The sequence below is a fragment of the Cebus imitator genome, unplaced genomic scaffold (assembly GCF_001604975.1).
Source record: "Cebus imitator isolate Cc_AM_T3 unplaced genomic scaffold, Cebus_imitator-1.0 Scaffold196, whole genome shotgun sequence".
NCBI classification, from domain to species: Eukaryota; Metazoa; Chordata; class Mammalia; order Primates; family Cebidae; genus Cebus; species Cebus imitator.
The window spans coordinates 2,951,122-2,963,820 of NW_016107511.1; the positions used below are offsets into that span (position 1 = coordinate 2,951,122).

A 12,699-nucleotide genomic window follows, 5' to 3' on the forward strand; every position below is an offset into this window, starting at 1 on the left:
AGCCGAAAGTTCCAGCAGTTTACATTAGAGCAAGACGTTGGCTGCTTGGTTTTTACTAATGCAGCTGAGAAATTTCTAGTGTTTACAATAGCTGCGAGGTATCTGTATTTTTATAGGGATTCTCTCCTCTTTCATCTGATGTCAAAACATATATAGACATGGCAGCATTGGCTGCCTGTTGCATTTTATGAACCAGAGGGCCATTAACAGATACCTTGCTCTCCCTCTTCCCAGAACATCCTGAGCCTCTCCCCCACCACAGCCCACTTCCATCAAAGTTGCCCTAGAAATCATTAGTTCCAGAGACCCATCCCTGCGTGGAGTCTGTGCCCTCCAGCCATGCAGAGTGTCCGCCAGAGGCTGTCCCTGGCTGACAGGTTTACCTTGGTATTCATGAAGGATTCCAGACCTTAGCCCTCAATGGTGGGAAAGCAGAACTACTTGTGCACTCTCCTCCACTGCCATGGTGCTGCGGCCTTTATGTTTGAATTGGCTGACGCAAAACAAGAGTATTCAGAGATGCTAAATTGTTCAACAAAAGATTGGCCCGCAGAGCAGCCCCGCCATTGTGGAGCGCCCTCACCCAGCACAATGCCCCAGCTCCCACAGAATGGGCAGCATTTTCTTTGCAGAAAGCTGGTTCCTGTGTTCTAAAAAGGTCGCAATTGGAGCTATTTGGTAAAACTGGAACTCACAGAATTCTAGGCAGAAAGTTGTGATTAATGAAAGCCCAGGGAAAGCCTTACCTGATACGCTAGAGACTTAATTAGAGATTCTGCCGTAAGATGCAGAAGCATTTCACAGTGGATTAGCAGCCTGCAGAAGTGGGCTGCTTTTCCTCCTGGGCTAAATTGTTTAAATTCTACACCCTTCACTTCATTTGTTTGCTTCTGCTGGGTTTTCCTGAACGGGGCCCCTCGGCATTGTGTTTGTGCTTTCAGTCTGCCCTGCCATTCAGCTCACATTCCATATTTTTGTGTTTGTGTAACACACTCATAAATAACATTACATGCCATCAGAGTTCAGCAAATTAACAGACTAATTTTTTTTTCTTCCCTTCACGAACTAACACTTTGGGTTGTGGAATGTAGTCCTCAGAGTCATAAGGTAAAGAAACAAAAACAAAAACGCACCTTGTGTTGAATGTGAACTGCAGTTGGATAACAGCCTTTTCAGTGGGGTGGGTTTTGTTAATTTCTGGCGTTGCCGTGCTGCCGTGCCTGGCACACGGAGGGTGGCGCGATCTACCCTGCCACAGCGCGTGTTCCTGTCTCCTCTGGATCCCGCAGGTATTTCTTCGCTGTGCTGACGATCCTCACCATCCTCGGCGTTCTCAATGGGCTGGTTTTGCTTCCCGTGCTTTTGTCTTTCTTTGGACCGTATCCTGAGGTCAGTAATGACACAGGGATGTCCCACGTGTAGGCCAGCTGAATGCCGTGTTTCCCGTGCCAGTCTTCATTTAGACACTTAGGTGCATCCCCACCTGCTGATTGTTTTTCAGTCAACATCTCAAAGTGATGGCTTTTTTCCTCTTCATTGCACTAGCCTTGAAGGATATAGGGCTGGTTTGGTTTTGTTTCTCTAAATCACCTGATTGACAGCCTGAGTCTCACAGATTTATATACAGTAAGAGAAGACTTTCCCCTTGAGATGTACAACTGGACTTCACAAGGGTAAAAAGTACACATCCCTCCTTTCCAGTGTGTAGCAGAGGGCAGTTCTTCTGCTCCAGCTGCAGGACCTCAGGGTCCCAGGTGGTAGAGAAAGTAGGTTAATGCGGCCCAGTGCGCAGGGTCCCAGGGCAGGTGACAGAGGCCCCTGAATAATACCGTGCTTTGAACTTTGAGTGTGGCCAGCAGGTAAATGAACAAGAACACTTTTAACGTGGAATCCCCTCAAATAGGTGTCTCCAGCCAACGGCTTGAACCGCCTGCCCACACCCTCCCCTGAGCCACCCCCCAGCGTGGTCCGGTTCGCCATGCCCCCCGGCCCCATGCACAGTGGGTCTGATTCCTCCGACTCAGAGTACAGCTCCCAGACAACAGTGTCAGGCCTCAGTGAGGAGCTTCGGCACTACGAGGCCCAGCCGGGCGTGGGAGGCCCTGCCCACCAAGTGATCGTGGAAGCCACAGAAAACCCCGTCTTTGCCCACTCTACTGTAAGTGACCCCGAGGAACAGGGGGAGGGATCTTCCCACCCATGGTAGTGGGCCTGGTGGTCCAGTGGGGTTCCTGCCTACTGTAAGCAGCATGTCACACAGGCAGGTGGATACAGAGATAAAGTACAAGCTAGGTCAAATCATAGGAAATGGCCAATATTTCACCCTTTTTCAGCTCTAAAAATGCTGTCTTCCTGTGGTTTGATGTTATAAGAGATGAAAATCAAGGGGTAGGGGGCAGGGGCCGGTAATGTCACTGTGCAAAGCAATGGCATCTGTCTTGTCCGGGGTGAGAACAGTTTGGGCTTGAAAGGCCAGAGATAAAGCATTCCTTGCCTTTTTTTTTTCTTAAGGTGCATGTTATTTAAGAGTGACATTTTCTAAAACTGTAGTGGTATTTTTATTGCCAACAGAGGCAAGATTTTTTTCTTCTCTCATTCCTGTTAGGTTTCATTGCCCTTGATGCAACATTAATTATTATCGTCTAAATACTTTACCATAGCTTTTGTGGCTCCCAGCTCTTGTTCCAGGTGGCAGGAAGGAGCAGAGAGGCCGAGACCCACCCCTTATTTCTTAGCCTTTGGTGATTCATGAGGTCACCAGGAGCCTGGGAGCCCCTCGTCGGAGGCTCCAAGGGCCTGGGTCCTTTCCTCCGCCCTGTGCTCCTGGGATAGGCTCAGCCCCCCAGGCCAGGAGCTCAGCACCAAAAACTCAAGGAAGGCTCTGAGGCTCATGTTGCTCCACTGAGGGCCCCCTGCCGTCCCTCCAGGAAATGGGTATTCCAGTCCCAGGCCAGAGCAGCCCTTCCGTGAAAGAGAGAAAGGCCAACCAAATAACCTAAATTGTCCTCCTCCTGCCCCCCGTGACGACGCCCGCTGAGCTGCAGTGTGAATCTGGTTTTGTTCAGCGGGAGCCTAAAAATAGGTACAAGCTGAACGACTTTGAAGTTGGTCACGGTCCTTTTGATTGATGTGGCCACTGTGTTGCTCTGTGCTTTGTATAGAGACGCAGAGACCAGATTCCTAACAATGAGATGGAGCGGGCTACCCACCACAGCCCTCTGCGGTGATGAAAATGCCCTCTCGGCTCTCCAGGACGGGAGCCACCGGCCACACGTGGCTGTGGAGCACTAGAAATGTGGCCGGGGCTACCAAGGAGCCGGATTTTGAATTTTAGTTCATTTAAACATAAGCAGCCACATGTCTACTGTTTGCCAGAGTAGGCAGAGGCGGTTCTGCTCGTGTCCTGCACTCAGGCCAGCCAGGGCCGCACAGTTGGCAGCTTCAGGAGAAGGGCAGCTCGGGACCTGCAGGACTGAGCAGGGTGGGGAGTAGGTCGTGGGGGGCAGCAGCTTGGATGCTCTGACCACAGCCCACATTCGTGGATAGCAGCAGCAGCGCCCAGCCAGCTGCGTCAGAGAAAGCCTGGAACCAGGATTCAAACAAGGCACTCCTCTGCCGGGTCCTGGAGGCTGGTAGAAGGATGGGCTTTTCTTCTGTGGGTCGAAGGCCCCCTCTGGTTCCCAGGATTGACTGAGCCTTTGGAGGGAGGTGTGGGAGCTGCAGGGGCCCATGCCCAGCCTAAGGCAGCACCCTGCCCACCCTTCTAACCCACCCTCACCCTCTGCAGGTGGTCCCTCCCGAATCCAGGCATCACCCACCCTCGAACCCACGACAGCAACCCCACCTGGACTCAGGGTCCCTGCCTCCCGGACGGCAAGGCCAGCAGCCCCGCAGGAACCCCCCCAGAGAAGGCTTGTGGCCACCCCCCTATAGACCGCGCAGAGACGCTTTTGAAATTTCTACTGAAGGGCATTCTGGCCCTGGCAATAGGGACCGCTGGGGCCCCCGCGGGACCCGCTCTCACAACCCTCGGAACCCAGCGTCCACTGCCATGGGCAGCTCCGTGCCCGGCTACTGCCAGCCCATCACCACTGTGACAGCTTCTGCCTCCGTGACTGTCGCCGTGCACCCGCCGCCTGTCCCTGGGCCTGGGCGGAACCCCCGAGGGGGGCTCTGCCCGGGCTACGAAGGCTACCCTGAGACTGACCACGGCCTGTTCGAGGACCCCCACGTGCCTTTCCACGTCCGGCGTGAGAGGAGGGATTCAAAGGTGGAAGTCATTGAGCTGCAGGACGTGGAGTGTGAGGAGAGGCCCCGGGGAAGCAGCTCCAACTGAGGTGCGTGCCACCGGTGTGGGCAGCTGAGGGACCCAGAGCCAGGCGGAGAGGAGGCAAGGCTCTCCTGGGGTTCTCGGCATCCCTGAGGGGGCCCCAGCGCTCAGGCCCATCCTGTGCTGGACCCCAGTGACCTTTTATCCCAGGGCAGAGCTGACATGTTCAAGCTTTGTCTCCTTGGGGAGCCAGTCCAGCCCCACACTGGGTCTCTTCCCCCGCTGCTGACCTGCAGAGGGTCGGTGCAGCACCACAAGGACAGAGCAGCACCGCCCTTTACCTATTTGCCAGTCTTTCTTGGTCCCATGGGAACGCGTCTGTGTAAGCAGCCCCCAGATGAAGGGAGAGATCACAAGCAGCCCCCCGGGATCCTCAGGCCCACACCCAAGATCACTGCTGCCTGCTTTTGTGCTTTATTAATATGGATCCGCACACCTCTTAGTTCAGCTTCCTTTTTTGTTTCTTTTTAAAGGGTGATTCTGAAGCAAAGAGGCCAAAGATTGGAAACCCCCCGCCCCCACCTGTTTCCAGTACTGCTTGAAGAGAACTGCTTGGAGTTCCGGAAGACGCCCTGCGCCAGGATAGCAGTTCATTGTTACTGTAACCGATTGTATTATTTTGTAAAATATTTCTATAAATATTTAAGAGGTGTACACATGTGTAATATAGGAAGGAAGGGTGTAATGTAGTATGATCTGGGGCTTCTCCACCCCTGCCCCAGAGTGCGGAGGCCGCAGTGGGGCCTCTCCGTATTTGTGCGTTGGGCTCTGTGCCACAACCAAGCTTCGTCAGTCTTAAATTTCAGCATATGTTGCTGCTGCTTAAATATTGTATAATTTACTTGTATAATTCTATGCAAATATTGCTTATGTAATAGGATTATTTTGTAAAGGTTTTTGTTTAAAATATTTTAAATTTGCATATCACAACCCTGTGGTAGAATGAAATGTTACTGTTAACTTTCAAACACGCTATGCGTGATAACTTTTTGTTTAATGAGCAGATATGAAGAAAGCACGTTAATCCCGGTGGCTTCTCTAGGTGTAGTTGAGTGCGGTCCTCTCGTTTGGCTGTGTGTGCGAACACGTGTGTGCGAACACGTGTGTGACTTCACCATGTACTGTACTGTGATTTTTTTTTGTCTTGTTTTGTTTCTCTGTACTGTCTGTAACCCTTAGTAGGCTCTGACCTAGTCAGACTGGAAGCATCAGGATATTTTTGTATTACTTTGTGCTGGTGAGGGCTGGCCCTAAACATCTGCCCAGTCCTTTCCAATCTGCCCAGCAAAAGCAAGACTCTCCTCGTATCCACAGGGTCTCTTACGATCACTGGCTGCCATCCAGGACCCCAATTTGTGCTTCAGGAGAATAAGCTCCTTCTCATGGATCATTGTGATGGATGCTGGAACCTCAGGGCATGGGGCTCACATCAGTTCATCATCGTGGGTGTTAGAGAATTGGGTGACATGCCTAGTGGAGAGCCTTGGCTGGGCCATGAGACTATACTCTAAAAAGCATGCAGCGTTGAGCCCCTCTCACGACCAACACACACATGACCCGTCCCCCAACACCCCCAAATTCCAGAGTGGACGTGGCCCTCTCACAGGTAGAGAAACTTGTTCGGCTAATTCTTGGGCCACAGTCAACCCAGAAATGATGTTTGGAGCCCCTGGAGTTTAAACCCCCTTTCTTATATGGAGCCACTGGTTGAGGCTTTCTGGATCTGTTTGTATCTTTAAAAAAACGGTGAGCATGCATTGTGGTGGTACGGGGGCAGGTGTTATATAGGATATGACCTCCAGAGGGATTCTTCACACACACTTCCTAAGTAGATCCGAACACTGCCTCCATCCTCCCGTCATTAGTGCCCTTTCAGTGTGATGTGGGAGAGCGAGAGGATGGACATACCCACTGAAGGATGTTGGCAGGGGCAGGTCTCCCAACCAGGCACAGTTTTTAAAAGTTGCTTCTGTACTGGTTCTCTTCTTCTGCTCTGAGGTGTGGGGTCCCTCACCTCTTAGCCAGAGACCAGCAAATGTCAGGGAAGCACCCAGTGTCAGCTCCCCATCCAAATCAATACCAGCGCCTTGTTACAGATAAGAAGTCAGAGGAAAGGGCAGGGTTCCTGCAGGGCTGGAGCCTAAACTGTGAGGTGCTCACAAGTGGCAGCTCCTGTTATTCCCTCTTAAATTATGTGGGAAACCTTAACAGAAGGACATGGGCTCCCAGGAACACCCACAGTGTAGTCACCTCAAACCCTGATACTCACCACAAAACTCTAAGATGCTGATTGGGAGCTGCTTGTGGCTGCCAGGTGTACATGTGTGTGACTCTGCCGGGGACCCTGGCCACCACCCTGTTGCTGTCGTGGTGCCTCTCTGTCGCACACACAGTCTGCCAACTTAACACCCATCTCTGCTCAGAAAACATGTCCTCCGTGGAAGAGGGATGATGCAAAATTCTGAAGTCGACTTCCTTCTGGCTCCCGGCGTGCCCTCCCTTCCTGAGCCCAGCTCGTGGTGCACCGGAGCCTGTGTGGCCCCTGAGTTCTGCACGGTGTAGAACTTTCTCTGATAGTCACATTGGCAAAGGGAGAACTGGAGCGCTGGCAGGGAATTAGAATTTCTCTCTCTCTCTCTCTCTCTCTCTCTCTCTCTTTTAATAGTTTTACTTTGTCCTGTTTGTTCATTTGGATGTTTTAATTTTTTTTAAAAAAAAGAATTTTGCTGATATTTATAATTTTGTGTCATAAGAATGTTTTCCTCTACAGTATTTGTCATGCCAGTTTATAACAAAAAAAAATGCAGGGATTTTATTTCTATTGGAAACATTACAGCTATGTTTTACTTTTGGACAGAATTTTTATTTGTATAGAGTGCTTACTAATGTTAAATAGTTCAGAGTATATAACATTTACATTAAAGACTCATGGTAGGTTTTAGGGTAAGGAGTTTAAAGGAAATAAATATTCAAACTGGGTCTCATTGCCAATTTTGATGGAAATGAGTTTGTGTCATTTCAATTACAAAGATAAAAGTATGCCATATAATTTATTTATATGAAGATTTATTTTTGTAGTGTACATAGTAGTTATCAAGTCTTTTGACAGAAGTATATTTTTAAAGAATTTATATGTGATGAATCCATAATGTCCGGAACTTTGCTGAGACATGAGTGGGGCACAGTTTTCATTGTAAATTGCAGCAAGGAAAGAAAATGTTTAACAGTGTTAAGAGAGGGGTGAGAGCAGAGTGGATATTCATGTGACTGTGACGTGTTCATTAGTTACCACTGGTGACCTAGCATGCTTCTCATTGCAAACCTTGGAAGGTGAAAATGTACAAACTCTCTAAATATTAATGTTCAAACACTGATAGAAATTCTAACATGAATAAAAAATAATATAACTTGTTGGTTATATCTTTGTTTGTAGAATGCTTTTTTCTTTAAAATACTTGGGAAAGGCTAGGTTAGTGCTTGGAGCCATCATAAACTGTGGTTTCATCTTGCTGACCTTGTGATACTTCCTTTTTGTTCTAATAGAGTTTTAGGTGTTTCTCCTTTTTGTTTTGTATAAATAGTGGGTGCAAGCGTCGTTCTGTTACATGGATGTATCACCCAAATAGTGTGCATTGTACCCATTAAGTAATTTCTTATCACTCCACCCTATTTTCGCATTCTCAAGCAAGAAACTTCCTAAAGTAACCTTCAAAATTAGTCCTGTCATCTCTCTTAGCATATTGATTTCCCTTATGTGGTGCCTAATAATGAGGGAGCATCAATAAAGCCAAATTCAAAGATGATTCTCATCAGTGCAGCTGTCATGCTTCTAAACAGTATCAGTCATCATATGGAACTGATTGAACCTGATACAGAACTGGTAAGCAATGATTTCATCATAGGCTTGGAGAAAAATATGACCAGGAATATCACGCCCATGTTATAGCTGTGCAAGCAAGAAGTGGTGGGTCTGAACTCAAGGCCCACTTTGCCATGTGCATGGGCGAGCTGCAGAGGGGTCAGCGAACCACAGCCAGCCAGCCACGTCCTGTTGCACAGGTTTATGAGGGGACAGCCGAGGTGATTGCCACACATACTGTTGGTGGCTGCTCTTCTGCTGCGACAGCAGAGTTCAGTAGCTGCAACACAGACTCTGGTCTGCAGAGACTAAGATACTATCTGGCCCTAAGACACCTGTCAGTCCGTCTTCAGACAAGGTGACATAGGCCAGTGCTACTCAAATGTGGTCCGTGAATCAGCCTGCCTTGGAAGCTTGCTAAGAAAACCGAATCCAACACCACCCCAGACCTACTAAATCAGAATCTCGGAGTGAGGCCCGGGAATCTGTGCTTTAACAAGCTGTCCTGGTGGCTGTGTTGCACCAGCAGAGGCCATCCCGAAATTCCTTCCAGCTGAGTGTGGCTGGGTTCTATAATTTGGCTTCAGCTCCTGGGCCAGTGTGGGCTGGATCTGGAAACGGCACAGAGATACCAACTCCGCTGTGTGGTCCCTCCGCAAAACACTGACTCTGCTGTGGGTTCCTCCGTGGGTGAGCCCAGGCCGGGAGCTTGGCTCTCACGTCTGGGAGTGCAGAGTCAGGAATTCCCTTTTTAGACCTGGGTGGAGAATGTGGGTTCCATTCCGAGAGAAGGGGGAGAGCCACACCAGGCCAGACCCCACTTCCACCCTTCCCATCACCCACTTGACTGGTTTGGCAAGTCGCTTGAAACCCCAGAGCTTGTGTGTCCTCATCTGTAAATTAAAGACATAAATGTCCCTTGAAAACTTCTGAAGGGTGACAGCAGTAATGCTCGTGACAAGGTCTGGACCTCAGTGGCTGGCAGGAGCCATCTGAGTGAGAATCGGACAGCCCCGTCCTGAGGACCCCACTCTGAACCCCAGTTCAGCCACTGACTCTGCCTCAGGGTTCCCATCTTGAAGATGACAAGGACTCCCCATACAGAAACAATGGGCGCTGCTATGGGAATGGATCGTGTTTACTGGGCCCCTCTTGGGAGGCATTTGAGACAGGACAGTAAACTCTGGCCAAGGAACAAGATGTTCAGGTAATACAACGTCCTCCTTAATACTACACATAACGGCTAATTTGGTTCATTTAAGCCACAGAGAATATGTTCTCCCTGAATCTGAGTATGGAAAATAGTGATCGCATTAACTGGAATGCAGATGGGGACAGGCTTTCCCCAAGACATGTTTAATACCACCAAATGACCATTTGCTACTATCCGGTTTTTGTTCTGTATAAATGACACATAGCTAACTAGCTAACTTAGTTTTTTTTTTTAAATCATGTTGGCCTAGGGAGAAGTTTTTAATCAGAGTTGTGTCCCGAAATCCACCCTATTTATTCAGGACTTAGGTAAACATAGAGCCCCCTTTTTTTTGGCACAACAGATGTATTTAACAGCTTTGTGAAAGCTGCATCCTGCTACATTTTGGCAACAGCACGTTGATGTAAAGGCAGGTGTTTCATTTTTGGTAACTGGTAACTGACCTCCCAAAAAGAGAAGTGGAAATGGTCTATTAATCATCCGAAAAGAATATCTGCCAAGTTCTAATTACTTTTAGTGACGGCTGCACATAATGAGAACATGCCTTGAACATGAATCCGTGTAATCCTTTGCACTGTCTCGACGGAGGAGGCATGTCAGGCCCCATTTTCTGCACAGCTTCCCTGCCAGGAAATTCCAACCACTGCCCAGAATAATTCCATATTCTGGCCTGTTAGCAACACGGTGGGCCTCAGGAAGGGTGAACTGTAGAGATGACCCAAATCGAACTTGGTGCACATGGGAAGCGCATACAGAAAGCGTGCAGCTTGTACACCACGCGTGGTGTGAGTATCACGGATTCCTGCCCACTCGGGGAGTTCCCTTTTCAGGGATAAAAGGAACAGGGCCTTTCAGGTGAGAGGCTGTAGAGAGAAGCAATTTTGTCAAGATGGTGTTTGCCCTGAGGATAAGTCAAACCAGCCCCGCCTCCCCGCCCCACAAACAGCGCCACGCTGCAGAGACAGCGACAGGCACAGCGCTAGCACCATCATGTGAGCTCGTCTCACAGGTGACCCTGGAACAGCATGGGCTTGAAGTACATGGGTCCACCTATACACACATTTTCTTCCCCCTCTGCCAACCCTGAGACAGCAAGACCAACTCCTCCCCATTCCCCTGTTCCCTCCTCCCCGCCCCCTCCCTTTTTCTCCTTTTTCTCCCCCCCTCACCTTCCTTCTCCTCCTTTTTCCCCTTCTCTTCCTCCTCCCCGCATCCTCCTCCTCCACAGCTACTCAACGTGGAGACCACGAGGATGAAGACCTTTATGATGCTTCAGTTTCACCTAATGAAGAGTAAATATGTGTCTCTTCCTTATGAGTTTCTTCATAATTTTCTTTCATCTAGCTTCAAGTATGAAGGCGAGGCAAGGTGGCTCATTCCTGTAATCCCAGCACTTTGAGAGGCCAAGGTGGGCAGATCACCTGAGGTTGGAAGTTCAAGACCAGCCTGACCAACATGGAGAAACCTCATCTCTACTAAAAATACAAAATTAGCCGGGCGTGGTGGCACACGCCTGTAATCCCAGCTACTTGGGAGGCTGAGGCAGGAGAATTGTTTGAACCCAGGAGGCAGAGGTTTTGGTGAGCCAGGATCCCACTATTGCACTCCCGACTGGGCAACACAAGCAAAACTCCAACTCAAAAAAATAATAATAATAATAAGTATGTAATACACGTAATATAGAAAGCATATGTTAGTTGCAGTATTATGGGTAAAGCTTCTGGTTTGCAGCAGGCTACTGCAGTTACGTCTTTGAGTCAGAAGTCACACACGAAGTCACACACGAATTTTCAACGGCTGGGCGATCAGCGCCTCTAATTCTCAAGGTATTCAAGAGTCCATGGTGGATCCCATGTTCCTGGAGAGTGTTGTCTTCGTTCATTTGCTTCCCATCCGCAGGGCTTGAGGCTGAGGATACAGGAATGTGAGGTAAGCTACCAACAAGGCAAATAGTAAAGTCAAAGAAGAAAGCAAGCACAGAAATACCCAAGTGCACAGCACCACCTCTCAGGACAAACACCATCTTGACAAAACTGGGTCTCCCTACAGCCTCTCACCCGAAGGGCCCTGTTCCTTTTGTCCCCGCAAAAGGGAATTCCCACAGAGTAGGCAGGAATCAGTGATAATAACACCACCTCGCGATGTAGAAATGGACAACAGCTTGTACTGCTGTGGAAAGGGGGGTGGTAGCTAATAACCTGTTTTACTTTTATGAAGAAAAAACCCCGGCGAGGCGGTTGGCTGCCCCACGCCGAGCTGCCAGCCCTGGGGCTCGCTCCTCGGGCTGCTCGGGCCGGTCTCCCGCGGCAGCCGCCTGGGACGACCTGCCCTCTCTGTGCTGCCGCGTGGGCACCTTTTGCGAAAGGATCTTAAGAGCTGGCGGTCCAAGGGCCCCTCACTGCCCGTGGCCGCTTCCTCTTCCTCTTCCTCTTCGCTGAGACGGACAGATGCCCCCAGGCCTGATGGAAGTCCTGCGGCCTTTCCTGGGCTCCTCCAGGGTTGTATACGGGACCGCGATCGCAAAGCCATCTTCATCTTCATCAGTGACACGGGTGGCACTGGAGGCTGGCGCAGCCGCCCGGACCGCGAGCACATCCTCTGCAGGCGCTGCAGCCGGTCAGCCCGCTCCGTGGCTTCTCGCGCGCGGGCATCACGGACGAGGAGCGCCTTCTGGACGCAGTGGTGCCTGCCCGCTCCAGCGGCACCGGGTCCAGCACTGCGTGCCCAACGAGCTGGCCCAGCTGCGCCTGGAGCCAAGCGATGAGGTCGTGCAGGCGGTGCTGGACAGCACCACCTTCTTCCCTGAGGATGAGCAGCTCTTCTCCTCCAGCGGCTGCAGGACCGTGGCCCCCCGAATCGCCTCTCCTCTGACTCCCCAGCTGGTGTCTTTGTCCTCCCCTCGTGGCCAGGCCTTGTAGGAAAGGCCTGGGGCCTCTGTCACAGGGACCCAGAGCACCAAGTGAGATGAAGAGAGTGTCGGCTAGGCCACGGGACAGACGGCTGGGAAGGGCCCTGGCCTCTAAACTGGCTCGAGAGCATCTTGGCCGCTGCCACCTACCCCAGGGAAACCCCTGGGCACCCCAGAACCTCTCTGAGCCTTGACCTCCCCCTGCAACCTGAGCCTTCTTACTGTGAATTACAGCTCAGGGACTGGCTCATGGCGGAGCTCCCTCCTCCGTCGGCCTCCTCGGTCAGGCACCATAACCCCTCCCCGCCGCCCCGCACCCTGTGTCTGCATCATCAAGCCAGTTGGAGACCTCTCCGTTTCCAGAAATGGAGCGACTCAAGCTACCACTC

The 12,699-nt window shown here is 50.5% G+C and overlaps 1 protein-coding gene and 1 pseudogene across 7 annotated transcripts in view; both read left to right on the plus strand.

Moving 5' to 3' along the window:
- The window catches only part of PTCH1 (patched 1), a 70,785-nt gene extending 63,037 nt beyond the window's left edge, over positions 1–7,748 (plus strand). For 6 of the 7 annotated variants that reach the window (XM_037745246.1, XM_017547202.2, XM_037745245.1 and 3 more), the window contains 4 exons: positions 1,290–1,389; positions 1,904–2,158; positions 3,788–4,338; positions 4,802–7,748. In XM_037745246.1, the coding sequence (XP_037601174.1) occupies positions 1,290–1,389; positions 1,904–2,158; positions 3,788–4,336 (904 nt within the window). In that variant the 3' untranslated portion in view covers positions 4,337–4,338; positions 4,802–7,748. Of the gene's footprint in view, positions 1–1,091; positions 1,108–1,289; positions 1,390–1,903; positions 2,159–3,787; positions 4,339–4,801 lie in introns of those variants that run through there. The other variant, XR_001830571.1, reaches the window with a different exon arrangement.
- Positions 7,749–8,129: 381 nt separating this feature from the next.
- Positions 8,130–12,320, plus strand: LOC119473941 (annotated as a pseudogene).
- Positions 12,321–12,699: the final 379 nt, after the last annotated feature.